This window comes from Cyphellophora europaea (genome assembly GCF_000365145.1).
Source record: "Cyphellophora europaea CBS 101466 unplaced genomic scaffold supercont1.2, whole genome shotgun sequence".
Classification (NCBI taxonomy): domain Eukaryota; kingdom Fungi; phylum Ascomycota; class Eurotiomycetes; order Chaetothyriales; family Cyphellophoraceae; genus Cyphellophora; species Cyphellophora europaea.
The window spans coordinates 2,453,556-2,466,380 of record NW_008481808.1 but is presented as its reverse complement, the minus strand read 5'-3'; the positions used below and the strand labels follow the sequence as shown (position 1 = coordinate 2,466,380).

Genomic DNA, 12,825 nt, shown 5'->3' with positions numbered 1-12,825 from the left:
AATTGAAAGAGCTCGATCAACAGCGGGGGAGAAAGTCACGCTCTGTTCTTTGTCGCGAGCAAAGAGACCAAATCACCCCGTGACAGTGAGACGTCAACTCTAACAACCCTCGGAGGGCGAGGAAAGGAAGGGCGAGGATGGAAGAGAGGGAAGAAGAAGCAGGATGCAAGAATCGACAGTGGCACAAATGAAGAGCGCGGATGGAGAAAGAAGGAGGGAGGGATGGCCTGGCGAGCCCGGCTACAAGTTGACGGGCTCGCTGTTTGAGCTATGATTGGCGCTCTGCCCCCTAAACATCCCCTCCCTCTTAGTTCTAACGCTCTAACAAGCGCCCTCCTGGCAGATTTTTGCTCTGTTTCTGCAGCTAGATGCAAAGTGCCCGCACCAGGAACCCGCTTAGGCTTGCCGACTGGCCATCGACACTTGCAGTCGCTATATTCGGGTCTGGTTCTGGGCCGTCCCTGCCGGCGAGGTCTCGCGATATGCCAATCGGGCGCCCCCCTTCTGCTGTTGTTCGGCACTACCAGTGATCTACAGCTGCCGCGTCCAATCTCCCTATATCATCTCGAGCTTCCATACATGATACGAGTACCATAGCTCCTCGTCTCACCGCCCCCAAGCAGCCAGAGCACCAGAAGCGTACTGACCTTGAGCTCTGCGAAGCTCCCGACCCGCGCGAGCATTCCAGTCATGCTAAGATTAGGCTCCCACGTGGACGAACTCGCAACTTTGTGGCCACCACCCCATCTCGCTGTTGCCAAGAGTCTTGCAATAATCTCCTGTCCTCTTAGCAACTCGCGATTCGATGGAACCAGACTAAGTGCATAGTATGTAGGGTCAAGATGAGGAGAGGATGCGGTTCCTGCCATTTATCGGTACATCTATCTGTTGTACACTCTTGAAATGCCCAAGTTGCGCTGATGCAGAGGACTTTGGAAAACATTACTGGCATTACTCCGACTTGGAGTGGTCGCCGTTGCTTGCTCGGGCATCATGCGCGGCCTTGGGAATAAGCTCATCGCTTTCCGGGATTCCTTCCTGGCTCACTGGCGATGGTGTAGGCCGTTTGATCGTTTTTGAAGGACCCCTTTCTGTCACCTGTTCATGCGATGGCTCGCCAGAAGGGTCAGAGCCTGCTGATGTCGAAGCTTGTGATTGCGGCTGCGTCCGAGGTGTATGGGAGCCGCTATCCGCAGGCTTGGGGTGGGCCTCGGAAGCAGAAGAAGACCTGGACTCGTGCGTTCGTTTTGGCGCGGGTGCTGGCTCTTCGAGGAGCCTGTGAGATGATGTAGCCGCTGCCTCTTCGGCTTTGCGTCTCTCAGCAATCTGGCTAACCAGCTCCTGTTTCTCCGCTTCCAGCTCAGCGTCAAGCTCCTCATCATCCATGAGCTCGTCCTTGTATACCTCCGGGTGCTCCTGGAAGCAGTCTCGCATGCCCTGGAACTTCTCAATGCAGTCCATGCCTTTGGGCTCCTCTTGGGAGAAAACGAAACATGAAAAAGCTTCACGGAACTGCGGACCGCAAGGACCATGCGCCATACCGCCTAGACAAGGGCAGTCCCAGTTGATCTCACCGGTCTCTGGGTTGAATGCACCTTCCCCTTGCGCTTCCTCCGCCAGCTCAGCCGCTCCTTGACCGTCTGCAGGAGCTACTTCTTCGCCAATTCTGGCCGAGGCGTCGGCAGCCAACGCCTCATGATTTTCTTGGGCATCTTTTGACCGGCGAGCAATCAGCGCATCGAGTGCAGACGTCTCTGCGTCCTCATCGACAGTTTCGACGTTCGGGTTCAATAGATCTAGCACTATTTGTAAGCTTTTCGTCGTCCGGGCTTGATTTCAAAGAAACCCACTGTGATGTGGCTGCTCAGCAAAGACCGGGCTCGTATTGTAATAGTATATACCGGCGATAGCGATACCCCATCGCAATGCGCTGCTCTTCCAGCTTCTGGACCGTAGATGCGGAGGCTGTGTGCTAACGAAGCGAGTTCCAACAGATCGTAAGGGAACGAAACTAGTTCTTGCGGTCCGCAGAGCCGCACGAGACGTAGGTCTTATCATGCCCAGAACCATGACAGCAATCGATTGACAAAGGAGATGAGGCTGTGCAGGAGATGAACTAACGAGAAACCTGAAGAGTGCAAAAGTATTGACGCAGCTGTTGCGGCAAGCGGGCTCGACAACTTTCCACAGGTCACGGACCACAAGTTTATCCGACGCCGTACCGCACCCCACTACTACTGCACTCAAAATGACCACCCTGGGAATCTAACACGAACACACAACGGCCGCGCTTTTCCCAACGCTGGTCGCCATGAATATCACCCGCAGCGTAACTTCGGAGCGTGATCGTGCTCTGCTGAGCGGCGACTACGATGCCTACCACGCCCAAGCCACTCGCAAAATCCACGCACTGAGAAGAAGACTGGGCGCTGCTACACCCAGAGGGCGAAAATACACACCCAAGTCTCCTGTCACCTCTGCAAATGTGGCTGATAATGCTGAGTGGGTGCAACTGCTGCTTGCAAGCGCGGAGCGGGCCTGGGCCAGTGCAATGGCCATGAAGTCTGCCCAGTCCCCAGAGAACACACAGAAACCCATGCCTGGTTCTACAAAGACGCAGATTGCGTCTCGATTAAGACGGGCGATCGCGTACGCCGAGAATCTTGTTACGGTCCTTGATGAGAGCGACGCGAAAGCCTCTGGGCTTGATGTCCTCGAGGCCAAGGCCTACTTGTTCATGCTGAAAGGCAGTCTCAATTTCGAGAAGTCACAATGGAAAGCGTGTCTGCGTAATTACTCCCTTCCAAGGATAACATACACAACTTTGGGCAAGGCCGCAAAAAGCGATGTCTACAAGGACCTTTTGTCTGCTATCATCGACCCCAGTCTCCGTTATGCGGCCTTCCAGCTCAAGATGCCCCGCACTAAGCCGGTCGAGGAGATTGCAGTGGAAAGCTTTGCGGACGATGAGGCGGCGACCAAAATTGCTCTCGTCAAGCTGGATTCGCATGCTTTCCAGACCGCAAAGAACGAAACCCAGACAGAGTCTGGCTCTCACAACGCCCCCACTCACATCACGTGGCGGACTCGCAAGGTCAAGCTTGAGGATGCCACCATCTCAGAAGCACTCGGTCGAGCCATTGCCAATGAAAGTATCTTGAACGAAAAGCTTGAAGAGTACAAAGACAAGAAGCTATCTCCGACCGACCTAGCAGCCGCTTATGACGACGTCATTGAGGCCAGGCAGGATGCTGCGGATGCCACCAAATCAGCCATCGAGGAGCTCATGGCCGAGGGCATCGACTCTGGCGACAGTCGCATACAATCCCTACAGATTACACGCACAGCTGTCAACTACGCTGTCATAGAATACCGCATTGGACGCAACAGAGTCCTCTGTGGTCCCTCTGACGGCCTTCAATTCGAGCCTGAGCAGCGCAAACACTCAGCAAAGCAGTCCAAGAGCGGCAAGGGTCACACACCAAAGCCCGAAAGCACAGGGCGTCAGCTCTCTCGCTTGCGGGAGCGCACTGCCCTCTACGAATCCATACTTCAATCGCTCGATGCAGTCAAGGAACTCCCTGGCGTCATCGCCGATGAGGCTTTCGTCCGCGAGCTCGACGCCAAATACGCCTACTTTCGTGCCCTCAAGTGCCTTGCCGTTGGCCGCTCTCACGCCCTCAACGGCCAAGTCGTCAACGCTCTGGCCCTCTTCGACCGCGCTTTAACACTCTCCCAAACCGCCTCATCCATTCTGCCGCCCTCTTCTTCTCCCGAGTTCACCGAGTCATCGCCCCCTAAAGTCGAGCTCTCCACATCTACCATCGCCATCACAACCGCCCACCTCTCCGCCCTCGTCACACGCCACCGTGGCCTGACCGAGCTCAAAAATCTTTCCAACTCGGCTTCAAAGACCAACACCGCAAGTGCGCCCGTCTTTCAGCGCCCCTTGGCAGAAACCTTACAATTGAACGTCTACCACGACGATGTCGACCTCAAGAACATTGTCAATTACCCTCCGAGACTGCAGCCCATCCCTGTTAAGCCGCTGTTCTTCGATCTGGCGTGGAACTATATCCAATATCCTGGCCATCAAAAAGAGGACGCGGCAATCGATGGACAAGCTGTGGAGAAGGACGTACAGGCCGAGAAGGCGCAACCGCAGCAGCCGCAGCAGGAGAAGAAGAAGGGCTGGTTTGGCTTCGGTCGCTAGACCGCGCCTGATGAAGAACATTGCAGTGGCGGCGGTCGTCACGGTCATGTGTCATGGAGCACGTCGATAGAGCAGCGAGCGTTGTAGACTTGTCGTTATGCTAGAGAGGATTTGTCTCTCAAGACGTCCAAAATGGACGATATGAAGAATGGCCAAGCGTCAGCAGAGGCCGCTACAGAAATAGACGAGCCGCCCCCCCCCCCCCTGGCGCATCGCTCGAGCGTCAAAAGCATGACCAAATACAAAAATGCTTTATGAAGAGCCCCCTACTTTCCCGCTGTCTGCCATACTCCCAAAGACCGCGCATGCATTATGCCTTAGGATAGCCATATTCGCACGTGATTCATTTTCCCCCACAAATCAACCTCCCCATAACGCCCTGCTCTGCTCGCTCAACGGAGTTAAAAACTAGATCTCAATCTCGACGCCTCGCATCTTAGCCCACATGTCGGCCTCGCTGACGACGTTGACGACGACCGATTCCTGTACCACGGGCGGTGAAGTCCCGAACCCGAGGATGGCGGCGCCCGCGCCCGCACCGATTCCCGCGACCTGCGCATCGTCTCCGGACGGTGGGGGGGCCGCACGTCTCCCGCCACCATCCCTACTTTCCTCCTCATCTGGATCCCTGGCGACGGCCTCGAATGTCATGATGCGGCGTTTCCGCCACTGCCTTGCTTGACGTGGCTGCTGCTGCTGCTGCTGCTGCTGCGATTGCTTCTCGGAGGCAGCCGCGTCGCCGTCGCCGTTGCCATCGATTGGCAGCAGGCTTTCGGGCTGCAGGAAGAACTGCACCCCTTGAGTGACGTGGACTTCGGTGGCCCGCGGATCACAGGGGTGGCGCGGTAAAGGATACGTGACGCGCCTCCAGGGCCGAGAGGCGAGGTCGGTGCTGGTCACGGGGGGGCCGACCTGAGAGTGGAGGGTCGTACGGAGGGGTGGTGGGAGGTCTGTGAATGCGGATGGGGGTGGCGGTGGTTTAGTGCTTTGGGCATCATATAGGGGCGGCGGCGGCGATTGCGGCAGCGATAGGAGGGGATGTGGGGGTGGAGTGGGCAGCTGGTCCTTTGGCTCGCGCGCAACGGCAATGCTTTCCAGGTCTTGGCGTTGGTGGTCGGATCTCCGACGACGGTAAGAGAAGATTGTGGCTCCCAGAAGGATGCCGACGGTGAGGGACAGCAGTTCTGGGGCGGCGGGAAAGAGTGAAGATAGTTGTCTGAGGCTTCCCGCTGTTGATGGGCTTTGGTCCGCTACCGGCAGCAAAATGCTATTGGAAGCCATGATTGCTGGAGTGACATAAGTAGAGGGCGAGGAATCGAAAGGTTGAACCCTAGAAACAGATGGTAGATTGCACGAGGAGAAATATGGTCCGTCCACTCCTATCGTATGAGTATCCCTGCTCGGTCAGTAATCAACCAGGATGCCACCTACTATACATATACCAACACGGGACGCCAGCCATGGCGAGTAGCAACATGGCCTCGTGGCGGGAAGCGGATCTAGACTAGCCAGACTGTTCCGCCAACCGAGCTTCAGACGAGCGCGACCGCCCTCTATGGTTCGGTCGGCCTGTGCGTTGGACAAAAGCCGGCAGCCACCTCTAGCAGCATGATGTGGACTGTTGGACACCGGCGCAGCGTCACCAGACATCACAGGCACGCGAACGTGGAGCGGGGATCATGAACATCGCACCACTTACGGCGCAAACCACTGCGCACTGACATAAGCTGTCAAATTGCCATGGACAGAACGAGCTGTGGGTTGTGCCACTGTAAGCTGAGTCAAACGGCGAAGAGCGGGAGCAAGGTTCTGTTGACAAGCCAGGCCCGGCCAGATTTTGCGCCTTTGACAGCACCGAGTACACGCCTTTGCCCGATGAAAGGAATTTTTGGTCCTCCAAAGACGGCCTGTGGGTGGCAGTATCAGCTGGAGTGTCGACAAGCCTTCATCTGAGTGGTACGGAGTACGGTCCAGGGCATAGGCCATTGAGCAGCATTTCTGGACTTTACGAGCCTTAAGACGTCGTTTTCAGCTCGGCTGGGATCACGCCTCCAAACCAGAAAACCTTGCTCGCCCCCAGCACAGGCCCACCGTTCAGGGTTCGATCTTACCGAGGCCAGGCCATCTTCTGATTGGCGTCAGCGCTAGGTTTTGCGAGACTAGCTATCAGATCTTGCAGCCCGATCGGCATCTAATGAAAGTTTGAGACGGCTGGACCGACGTCTAGGAAATGGGAAACGGAAGACGGAACATGGACGATGATTGATGGCAAGAAGGCAAAGAAGGCGGAAGGGGGCGGCGAAGTCCATCTTGGCCGTCTTCGCTACGTCCGTCCCTTGGTCGCGTTGTCGGCTGTCTCTCGCACCACATCGGGGCCTCCGTCCAAAGGTACGTACATCTTCATCATGGTGGGTTCTCTCCAGGCGAAGACTTGATGGCCTCGAACTCAGTCGCCGTCTCACCGCCATTCCTCTTCGTCGCTGATCTGAGCAGCTCGGTCATTACTTCAAGACAGTCATATCGTCCAAAGATTAGCTCCACCATCACCAGACCTTTGCCAGCGCGGACCGTCTCATCAGCCAACATCTTGTCGAGCTCTGCCCAAGTAGCCACTTGGAGCGTCACAACTGGGTAGGATGGATCGTCCTGGGGCGCTCCGAAGAAGCTCGGCGCCTCTAAGTATCTCCATGATTGGATATCATTATATCTTGCATCGAGGCCGTGGATGTGGCGTTCGACCGTGTAGCCATCGTTGTTGATCACGAATAGGATAATGTCCAGTCGATTGCGGATGATGTCGCTGATGGCCTGCACTGTCATCTGGAAGCTGCCATCTCCCTCGAAAAGGATTGTTCGACCCGCCGACCGGGTGCCCTTTGCAAGCATTTCCTGCAGAGCAATTGACACCCCTTGTGCCGCACCGACCGCAAAACCGATGGACGCCCACATGACTGAATTGATGATCATGCTCTCTGGTGGTAAGATCATGTCTGTGATCCCTAGGAGTGATGTAGCCGCGTCAGTGAGAATCACATCGCGGGGCCGTAGGAACGCAGACATGCGAGGCCAGAACACATTCTGCGTCAAGGCATCCTCAGCTTTGGTCGAAGGCGGATATTTGAGTCTAGAGGAATGGCCTCCTCCGTTCTCGTTAGAAAAGGCATCATACCGCGGTATTTTGGCTGGATCGAGGCGAGCCAGAACCTTGCGGAGCAGAGATTTGATATCGAGGTTGTGGTGCTGCGCATGCTGACTGCTTCCGCCAACCTCCACAGAGTACTTGTGGAACTGTATGGTGATTTGAGTATCTGTGAGTGTAGAAAACCCGAAGGTGTTGACATCTGAGTCCAGGGGTGCGAACTTGAGAACGAGGTCGCGTGCGTCCACCCACGACTTGGGAGTGTTCTTGTCGGCAACCCCGGCATAGACACCACGGTAGCTGGGAAGGCTTTCGTCTAGTATGCCCTTGCCGAACGGTGTGCTGACGGTCGGGAAGCCGGTGACCCTGACCAGCGCGTCGACTTCTTCGGTCAGACCGAAGCGCCGGGTGAGGCCGTCGACGATTATCAACGGCTGTTTTGCCACGTAGATCTTGTCCAGAATCTGGTCAACGACCGTGTCTTCAAGTCCCTCACCGGCATTGGCTTTTTTCAACCTCAATGGCTTCTCGAGAGCAGATGATGGCACCTTGATTTTGACGGACGTTGTCGGTAACTCGATGTAGACCGGACGGCTTTGACGGATGCATTCTGCAAGGACTCTATTGATCTCGTCAACGGCGGTGCCAGGATCCACCAGGTTGGCCTGTGCGACTGTCACTTTCGCCGCCATTTCTGCAAACACTCGAAACCTTCCATCGCCGAGGGTGTGATGAAGGCAGGCGCCACTCTCCTGAGCTGGAAGGGCAGGCGTGCCCACAATGTGGACCACAGGCGAGTATTCCGCGTAGGCTCCGGCGATGGCGTTGATCAAGGACAATTCACCGACTCCAAACGCTGTGAAGACTGCAGAGATGCCTGTTGGCAATTAGACGTCTGGCGCAGATATGAGGTGAGTTGTCATTTACCTTTGACTCTGCCATAGCCATCGGCCGCGTAGCCAGCACTCAGTTCATTGGCATTTCCAACCCACCTGAGACCCGCTGGCTCGACATAGTCCAGCGCCATCAGATTGTAGTCTCCTGGCACACCGTGACAGGCTTGCACACCCAGCTGCCGCAGGCGCTTCAAGAGGTATGCTGCCAGGTCGATGTCCTTTGCCATTTTGACTTAAGGGTATACTCGCTGGAAGAATTGGCGACACAGTACCTTATAGGGTTGTAAGTGGGAGCGGGCAGTAGGAGCAAAGGATGGAAGACGTTTGTTGACCGAAACACGAGGTGTGTGGTCGCAGCCTAGGGTGAGCAGTGAATGGTTGTCATCCTGTAAGTGGAAACTTATTCATTGATCATTCCATCTGAGCCTGAGGTCAGCTAGGAGTGTATCAGCTGACTCGCATTGTGTCAAGTATAAGTACTACTCTGGTTGGTGGCCTAGCTGCCCTTGGTCTCATTTTGGCAGTCCTTATGGTCTCATGGACGTTGCGAAGCGAGGATGGAATCACCGAGACTTGGGAATGAGAAGAAGCCAAGGTTTGAGGGTAATCACAGCTCCAGCCGGCATTATCGTGTATGCGAATTCTGTGGATCTGCTCACGTAGTGAAAATGTCGTGCTGTCTACTTGCTCGCAAGGCGTCCGGCATCTCGGTGCTGATGCGCCAATTTGGCTGAGTAAGAGGAACCCAAAGCCGATGGATACTGTTTTGATCTTTCTCGGCTACAAGCTTCTACGTGAGCTCATGAATCAGATTGGGTCAGAAGACACAGACACACGATTCATCACTCTTCCCTCGCCCGAGCGTCTTCGACCGCTTTGGTCCAGTCCGTGAGTTTCATATAAGACCACATGGTGAAAGCGCCTAGCCCGAGTCCAAGACAAGGCCCGATCCAAAGACCCTCTATATCCAATTTGGGAGGACCAAAGGTGAGGACAAACGAGAGCGGTAGAGCGAAAACATAGTACACCGCCAGGTTTATCCAGCCACCAATCTTCTGGCGGCCCAGTCCTCGAAGCAGCCCGTTTGAGATGGCTAGCAACGCATCGAACAATTGCGCCGAGGCCACGATGGGCAGGACGCGCACTATGATAGCTCTCACAACTTCATCGGATGTGAAGACACCGGCTATCACGTGCCGCAGAGATGTCAAGAGCGCAAGGTCACAGAGCCCGATGCAAATGAAGAGCATATAATGCGTTCTCCACGTCTTCCGGGCGGCGTTGAGGGCGCCATAACCGATCCAGTTTCCGAAACGTGTCGAGGCAACAATTGAAATTGGGAATGGGAGATGGTAGATGGCAACACAGACAGTCATGACAACAGACTGCGCAGCCAAGTGCTCGGCGGAAAGATAGCTGGAAGCAAACGTCAAAATATCGAACGCCAGCCATTCAGAAGCCGTCATCAGGACACCCGGAATCGACAGGCGAATCATGGGTCCCCAGTTCTGTGCTATCCGCTTCCACTGTATACCGGGCCAACATTCCAGTGTGGCCGGCGCAAAGAAGCGGACATACAGCGCCAAGACGATGGGCTGGAGAGTGTTTGATATAGCCACAGCAAGTGCCGCGCCTTCAAAGCCGAGGCCGAGCTGGAAGGGCAAAAGCCAATTCAGGAAGATATTGAATGGAGCGCAGACGACGAGCACCCACAGCGAAGCATTGAAGTTGCCTTGAGCCTGAGTAAAGCGTTTGCTGGCCTCGAAGATCCCCCACCCAGGTGCACCGATGAGATAGATCTGCATAAATTTGCCCGCAAGCAGCGCAACTTCTTTCTCTGGTACAAGATGTGGCAGTATAAGAGGCGAGCAAAGCCAGATGGTACCTATAGGCACGGTAACCAGACACATCAAGGCGCACATTCGTTGTATATGCAGACCGACAAGTTGCTTCTTCCCATTGCCGTATGCCTGCGAAGTCAAGGTATCGAGACATGTCGCAAGCCCTTCGTATACACAGAGGCCGGTGATATTGGCGGTCATAGAAGCCAGAGACGCTGCACCTAGCTCCTCGGTTCCAAGACGGCCCGCAACGAAGACGGTCACCAGGCTGAATGAGTACTGCAGCAGGTATGTTAGAATCAGTGGCGGAGAATTTCTGGCAAGATATCGGATTTCCTCTTGCCATGTCGTTTCATCGTCTGGATATTTTAGATCTGCCGCCTCCACGTTGTCGCTCGTGCCGTATTCAGCGACCGTCTGGCCATGGGTAGCGTCCTTTGCCCCCGCGACGCCTGACAGGCCTTCCGCATCAAAGGATGGTTTCCGAAGGAGCGAGGTGGTCTCGGAGACGGGACCGGCAGGCATTTCGTTTCGGAGCCACGGAAGATGGTTTAATCTAGGGCTTCATATTCGAATCATAGCTGCGATCAATACGACTGCAGCAGACAGTAAGGAGGGAAGACCAAGCGCAGCTCTTTCAGCATGCTATGACCCTACCTGTAGCTAAGAGGTTCCATGTGCATCTCTTGCATAATTAGTCGAACAGCTTTGGTATGGGCCGCCGACCCCGAGAAAATTCAGCATTCCACAGGTTGAGGTGGGGAGGAACTGCAGGGCTTGGGTACAGTGGTCCACCCGCCAACCCAAGAGAAGCTTGAGGGCGGCATAAAGCCCAAGATTAGGCGGTGTCGCTGCTTCGGGCGAGCCGTCTTGGGTAAAGCTTCGATCCGAGCTCGCCCAGCTGGAAGTGGAAGACCGCTCGTGTCCGCCATGCTTATCGAAACTGTTGATCAGAAGATGGCTCATTGACGTAGCAGATGAGCCTGGCGACCTTCAAGACTTATTTATATTCATATGGGTGTTGACTGCGTAGGATCCAAGCGGACAGAAGTCGATAGCGATCCCAGACCCATAGAGCCGCTTGACCTCCCCACCTCTATATGCAGCCTCGCCCAGACGCGATCCATTTCCAGCCACCGCGTCTCGCGTTCTCGCACCCAAAGCTGTGAGCCATTGCTGATTCGTGACGTTGACATCCTTCACTGCTTGTAGCTTTTCCAGTTTTCATTGACTACTCCTCACACTCCCAGCTCTGCAATCATGAGTGCCTCACACTCCGTCTCACCACACAAACGCGGTGTGCTCCCTCAGCCGGACCCCGCATCCCTCCGTTTGCCAGAATCACCAGAGAAACCAAATCGAGCACTCCGTAGTACCAAATCCCATGCACAGCTGTCCACTCAAGCCAGTGCTCGACGAGCAGCCATGGGCACAAAACCGTCGAAAGAACAATTGACCTCGACCTCAACTACAAATCTCGTCATGCCCTCCCGCGCCCGCGCAATCAGCGATGCTCCTGTACCCGTCGAGCGGCAGCGGACGAACCGCAAGCCCACCAACCACTCAATAGCCTCCTCTCACGCCCGCAAGAGCAGTCTGGAATTGACCTTTCGCGATGGTCCTCCTCCGGGCACAACAGCCGCCGACTCAATAACGCTGCTCCGTAGCTCTATCCTATCCTCTGGAGTTACAGCCACAAAAGAAGGCATGTCCGACTACCGCATCTACCTCTGGCTTGCCCTTCTCAATATCGGTCCATTCCCTACGGAAGAATACCTCGCTCTCATCCATCGCGGCCAATCTCCTGCATATAACAAAATCCAGCAAGATGTCTTCCGTACCCTTGCCACCGACGCCCTCTTTCAACGTCGGGTCACCAACGCTTCCCTCACCCGTGTCCTCAACGCGACTGCCTGGCGCGTACACGACGAGCAAAACACTACATCCGCCTCCATAAAACAAACTCTTTACGTGCAAGGCGTCAACGTCCTGTCCGCACCCCTCCTCTATGCTTCTCGTTCCGAAGCCCAGGCCTACTCCCTCCTTACCTGCCTCCTCACCCAACACGTACCAACCTACATTTCCCCTACCATGTCCGGCGTGCACGCCGGCCTGGACCTAATCGACCGCATCCTCGCCCATCGCGAACCCACTCTCGCAGCCTATCTGCTCGACACCCACAGACTCCCCGCCAAGATCTATGCTTTCCCCTCCGTCCTCACCCTCTGCGCCTGCACGCCTCCGCTCCCTGAAGTTCTGAAGCTGTGGGACTTCCTCTTTGCCTTCGGTGTGCACCTCAACGTCATCTGCGTGGTTGCACAGCTGCTTCTGATGCGGCAGAAGCTGTACGATAGCGCAAGTCCAGGCAAACTGCTGCGGAGCTTCCCCATGCTGGACGCGGCCAAGATCATTGAGCAGACGCTGATCATTGCGCGGGAGCTGCCGGAGGACGTGTACGCCGAGGTGGTTGCCCACGGCCGAGCTTAGAGGGTGCGGCGGGGCATGTCGCCTGGTAAAAGGAGTTTTTCTATGATTGATTGACTGACTGATTGAAAATCTTTATGCTGGCGAGGGGCGATAGGCACTTGTTGGCTAGGAATGACTGTATTTGTACAAAAGCGCCGACACGATGGGCCATGAGCAATGAGATACGAAGCCAGGAAAAGAGGTTCTTGACAGAAAGTTTTGAATGAAGCTAAGACTACAACGATACTTGAAATTACCGACGTAGGCCCA

The 12,825-nt window shown here is 55.4% G+C and overlaps 6 protein-coding genes across 6 annotated transcripts; 2 read left to right on the top strand and 4 right to left on the bottom strand.

Annotated features, from left to right (window-relative positions):
• Positions 1-951: 951 nt before the first annotated feature.
• Positions 952-2,058, bottom strand: HMPREF1541_02440 (uncharacterized protein; the record flags this gene model as incomplete). The annotated part of the gene is made up of 2 exons (XM_008716795.1): positions 952-1,796; positions 1,851-2,058. 2 exons carry the CDS (start codon positions 2,056-2,058, stop codon positions 952-954), a joined length of 1,053 nt encoding a protein of 350 aa, XP_008715017.1.
• Positions 2,059-2,311: 253 nt separating this feature from the next.
• HMPREF1541_02439 (uncharacterized protein) lies at positions 2,312-4,213 on the top strand (the record flags this gene model as incomplete). The annotated part of the gene is made up of 1 exon (XM_008716794.1): positions 2,312-4,213. One exon carries the CDS (start codon positions 2,312-2,314, stop codon positions 4,211-4,213), a length of 1,902 nt encoding a protein of 633 aa, XP_008715016.1.
• Positions 4,214-4,621: 408 nt separating this feature from the next.
• On the bottom strand, positions 4,622-5,494 carry HMPREF1541_02438 (uncharacterized protein; the record flags this gene model as incomplete). The annotated part of the gene is made up of 1 exon (XM_008716793.1): positions 4,622-5,494. One exon carries the CDS (start codon positions 5,492-5,494, stop codon positions 4,622-4,624), a length of 873 nt encoding a protein of 290 aa, XP_008715015.1.
• A 1,122-nt stretch (positions 5,495-6,616) lies between these two features.
• HMPREF1541_02437 (uncharacterized protein) lies at positions 6,617-8,475 on the bottom strand (the record flags this gene model as incomplete). The annotated part of the gene is made up of 2 exons (XM_008716792.1): positions 6,617-8,229; positions 8,280-8,475. 2 exons carry the CDS (start codon positions 8,473-8,475, stop codon positions 6,617-6,619), a joined length of 1,809 nt encoding a protein of 602 aa, XP_008715014.1.
• Positions 8,476-9,090: 615 nt separating this feature from the next.
• On the bottom strand, positions 9,091-10,614 carry HMPREF1541_02436 (uncharacterized protein; the record flags this gene model as incomplete). The annotated part of the gene is made up of 1 exon (XM_008716791.1): positions 9,091-10,614. The coding sequence occupies one exon, from the start codon at positions 10,612-10,614 to the stop codon at positions 9,091-9,093; it is 1,524 nt and encodes a 507-aa protein (XP_008715013.1).
• Positions 10,615-11,349: 735 nt separating this feature from the next.
• HMPREF1541_02435 (uncharacterized protein) lies at positions 11,350-12,576 on the top strand (the record flags this gene model as incomplete). The annotated part of the gene is made up of 1 exon (XM_008716790.1): positions 11,350-12,576. One exon carries the CDS (start codon positions 11,350-11,352, stop codon positions 12,574-12,576), a length of 1,227 nt encoding a protein of 408 aa, XP_008715012.1.
• Positions 12,577-12,825: the final 249 nt, after the last annotated feature.